General features: G+C 65.8%; 1 protein-coding gene across 1 annotated transcript; it reads left to right on the top strand.

Annotated features, from left to right (window-relative positions):
• Positions 1-830: 830 nt before the first annotated feature.
• Positions 831-2,504, top strand: LOC139241305 (rho GTPase-activating protein gacHH-like; the record flags this gene model as incomplete). Its single annotated transcript, XM_070869930.1, has 3 exons — positions 831-878; positions 2,087-2,137; positions 2,448-2,504. Coding segments are annotated over 3 exons (156 nt in total), but the record flags the coding sequence as incomplete, so codon positions are not given.
• Positions 2,505-2,729: the final 225 nt, after the last annotated feature.

Raw genomic sequence — 2,729 nt, 5'->3', positions numbered from 1 at the left:
GTGCACAGAGAGAGCGAGCGCGGAGAGAGCGAGCAGAGTGAGCGAGAGCGAGGAGAGAGCGAGTGAGAGCGCGGAGTGAGCGAGAGCGCGGAGAGAGTGAGCGCGGAGATAGTGAGCGCGGAGAGAGCGCGGAGAGCGTGAGCGCGGAGAGAGCAAGAGCGAAAGCGCGGAGAGAGCGAGTGAGAGCGCGGAGAGAGTGAGTGAGAGTGCGGAGAGAGCGAGAGTGCGGAGAGAGTGAGCGCGGAGAGAGCGAGCAGAGTGAGCGAGAGCGAGGAGAGAGCGAGTGAGAGCGCGGAGAGAGCGAGAGCGCGGAGAGAGTGAGCGTGGAGAGAGTGAGCGCGGAGAGAGCGAGTGAGAGCGCGGAGAGAGCGAGCGAGAGCGCGGAGAGAGTGAGCGCGGAGAGTGCGAGCAGAGTGAGCGAGAGCGAGGAGAGAGCGAGTGAGAGCGCAGAGAGAGCGAGAGCGCGGAGAGAGTGAGCGTGGAGAGAGGGAGCGCGGAGAGAGTGAGAGCGCGGAGAGAGAGAGAGCGCGGAGATGCGAGAGCGCGGAGAGAGTGAGCGTGGAGAGAGTGAGCGCGGAGAGAGCGAGAGCGAGGAGAGAGCAAGATCGCGGAGAGAGCGAAAGCGCGGAGAGAGTGAGAGCGCGGAGAGAGTGAGCGCGGAGAGAGCGAGAGCGCGGAGAGCATGAGCGCGGAGGGAGCAAGAGCGAAAGCGCGGAGAGAGCGAGTGAGAGCGCGGAGAGAGCGAGAGCGCGGAGAGAGTGAGCGCGGAGAGAGCGAGAGCGAAAGCGCGGAGAGAGCGAGCGTGGAGAGAGTGAGCGCGGAGAGAGCGAGAGCGAAAGCGCAGAGAGAGCGAGCGTGGAGAGAGTGAGCGCGGAGAGAGCGAGAGCGCGGAGAGCGTGAGCGCGGAGAGAGCAAGAGCGAAAGCGCGGAGAGAGTGAGTGAGAGCGCGGAGAAAGCGAGAGCGCGGAGAGAGTGAGCGCGGAGAAAGTGAGCGTGGAGAGAGCGAGTGAGAGCGCGGAGAAAGCGAGAGCGCGGAGAGAGTGAGCGCGGAGAGAGCAAGAGCGAAAGCGCGGAGAGAGCGAGAGCGCGTAGAGAGTGAGAGCGCGGAGAGAGCGAGTGAGAGCGCGGAGAGAGCGAGCGAGAGCGCGGAGAGAGTGAGCGCGGAGAGTGCGAGCAGAGTGAGCGAGAGCGAGGAGAGAGCGAGTGAGAGCGCGGAGAGAGCGAGAGCGCGGAGAGAGTGAGCGTGGAGAGAGTGAGCGCGGAGAGAGCGAGAGCGCGGAGAGAGTGAGAGCGCGGAGAAGCGAGAGCGCGGAGAGAGTGAGCGTGGAGAGATGGAGCGCGGAGAGAGTGAGAGCGCGGAGAGAGTGAGAGCGCGGAGAAGCGAGAGCGCGGAGAGAGTGAGCGTGGAGAGAGTGAGCGCGGAGAGAGCGAGAGCGAAAGCGCGGAGAGAGTGAGCGCGGAGAGAGTGAGAGCGCGGAGAGAGCGAGAGCGCGGAGAGAGTGAGAGCGCGGAGAGAGTGAGCGCGGAGAGAGCAAGAGCGCGGAGAGCGTGAGCGCGGAGAGAGCAAGAGCGAAAGCGCGGAGAGAGCGAGAGCGCGGAGAGAGTGAGCGCGGAGAGAGCGAGTGAGAGCGCGGAGAGAGCGAGCGAGAGCGCGGAGAGAGTGAGCGCGGAGAGTGCGAGCAGAGTGAGCGAGAGCGAGGAGAGAGCGAGTGAGAGCGCGGAGAGAGCGAGAGCGCGGAGAGAGTGAGCGTGGAGAGAGTGAGCGCGGAGAGAGCGAGAGCGCGGAGAGAGTGAGAGCGCGGAGAAGTGAGAGCGCGGAGAGAGTGAGCGTGGAGAGAGGGAGCGCGGAGAGAGTGAGAGCGCGGAGAGAGTGAGAGCGCGGAGAAGCGAGAGCGTGGAGAGAGTGAGCGTGGAGAGAGTGAGCGCGGAGAGAGCGAGAGCGAAAGCGCGGAGAGAGCGAGCGTGGAGAGAGTGAGAGCGCGGAGAGAGTGAGAGCGCGGAGAGAGTGAGAGCGCGGTGAGAGCGAGAGCGCGGAGAGAGCGAAAGCGCGGAGAGAGTGAGAGCGCGGAGAGAGTGAGCGCGGAGAGAGCGAGAGCGCGGAGAGAGTGAGCGCGGAGAGAGCAAGAGCGAAAGCGCGGAGAGAGCGAGAGCGCGGAGAGAGTGAGAGCGCGTAGAGTGAGCGCGGAGAGAGCGAGTGAGAGCGCGGAGAGAGCGAGCGAGAGCGCGGAGAGAGTGAGCGCGGAGAGTGCGAGCAGAGTGAGCGAGAGCGAGGAGAGAGCGAGTGAGAGCGCGGAGAGAGCGAGAGCGCGGAGAGAGTGAGCGTGGAGAGAGTGAGCGCGGAGAGAGCGAGAGCGCGGAGAGAGTGAGAGCGCGGAGAAGCGAGAGCGCGGAGAGAGTGAGCGTGGAGAGAGGGAGCGCGGAGAGAGTGAGAGCGCGGAGAGAGTGAGAGCGCGGAGAAGCGAGAGCGCGGAGAGAGTGAGCGTGGAGAGAGTGAGCGCGGAGAGAGCGAGAGCGAAAGCGCGGAGAGAGCGAGCGTGGAGAGAGTGAGCGCGGAGAGAGTGAGAGCGCGGAGAGAGCGAGAGCGCGGAGAGAGTGAGAGCGCGGAGAGAGTGAGCGCGGAGAGAGCAAGAGCGCGGAGAGCGTGAGCGCGGAGAGAGCAAGAGCGAAAGCGCGGAGAGAGCGAGAGCGCGGAGAGAGTGAGCGCGGAGAGAGCGAGTGAGAGCGCGGAG

The sequence above is a fragment of the Pristiophorus japonicus genome, unplaced genomic scaffold, assembly GCF_044704955.1.
Source record: "Pristiophorus japonicus isolate sPriJap1 unplaced genomic scaffold, sPriJap1.hap1 HAP1_SCAFFOLD_1028, whole genome shotgun sequence".
NCBI classification, from domain to species: Eukaryota; Metazoa; Chordata; class Chondrichthyes; family Pristiophoridae; genus Pristiophorus; species Pristiophorus japonicus.
This window is presented reverse-complemented; position numbering and strand designations above follow the sequence as displayed.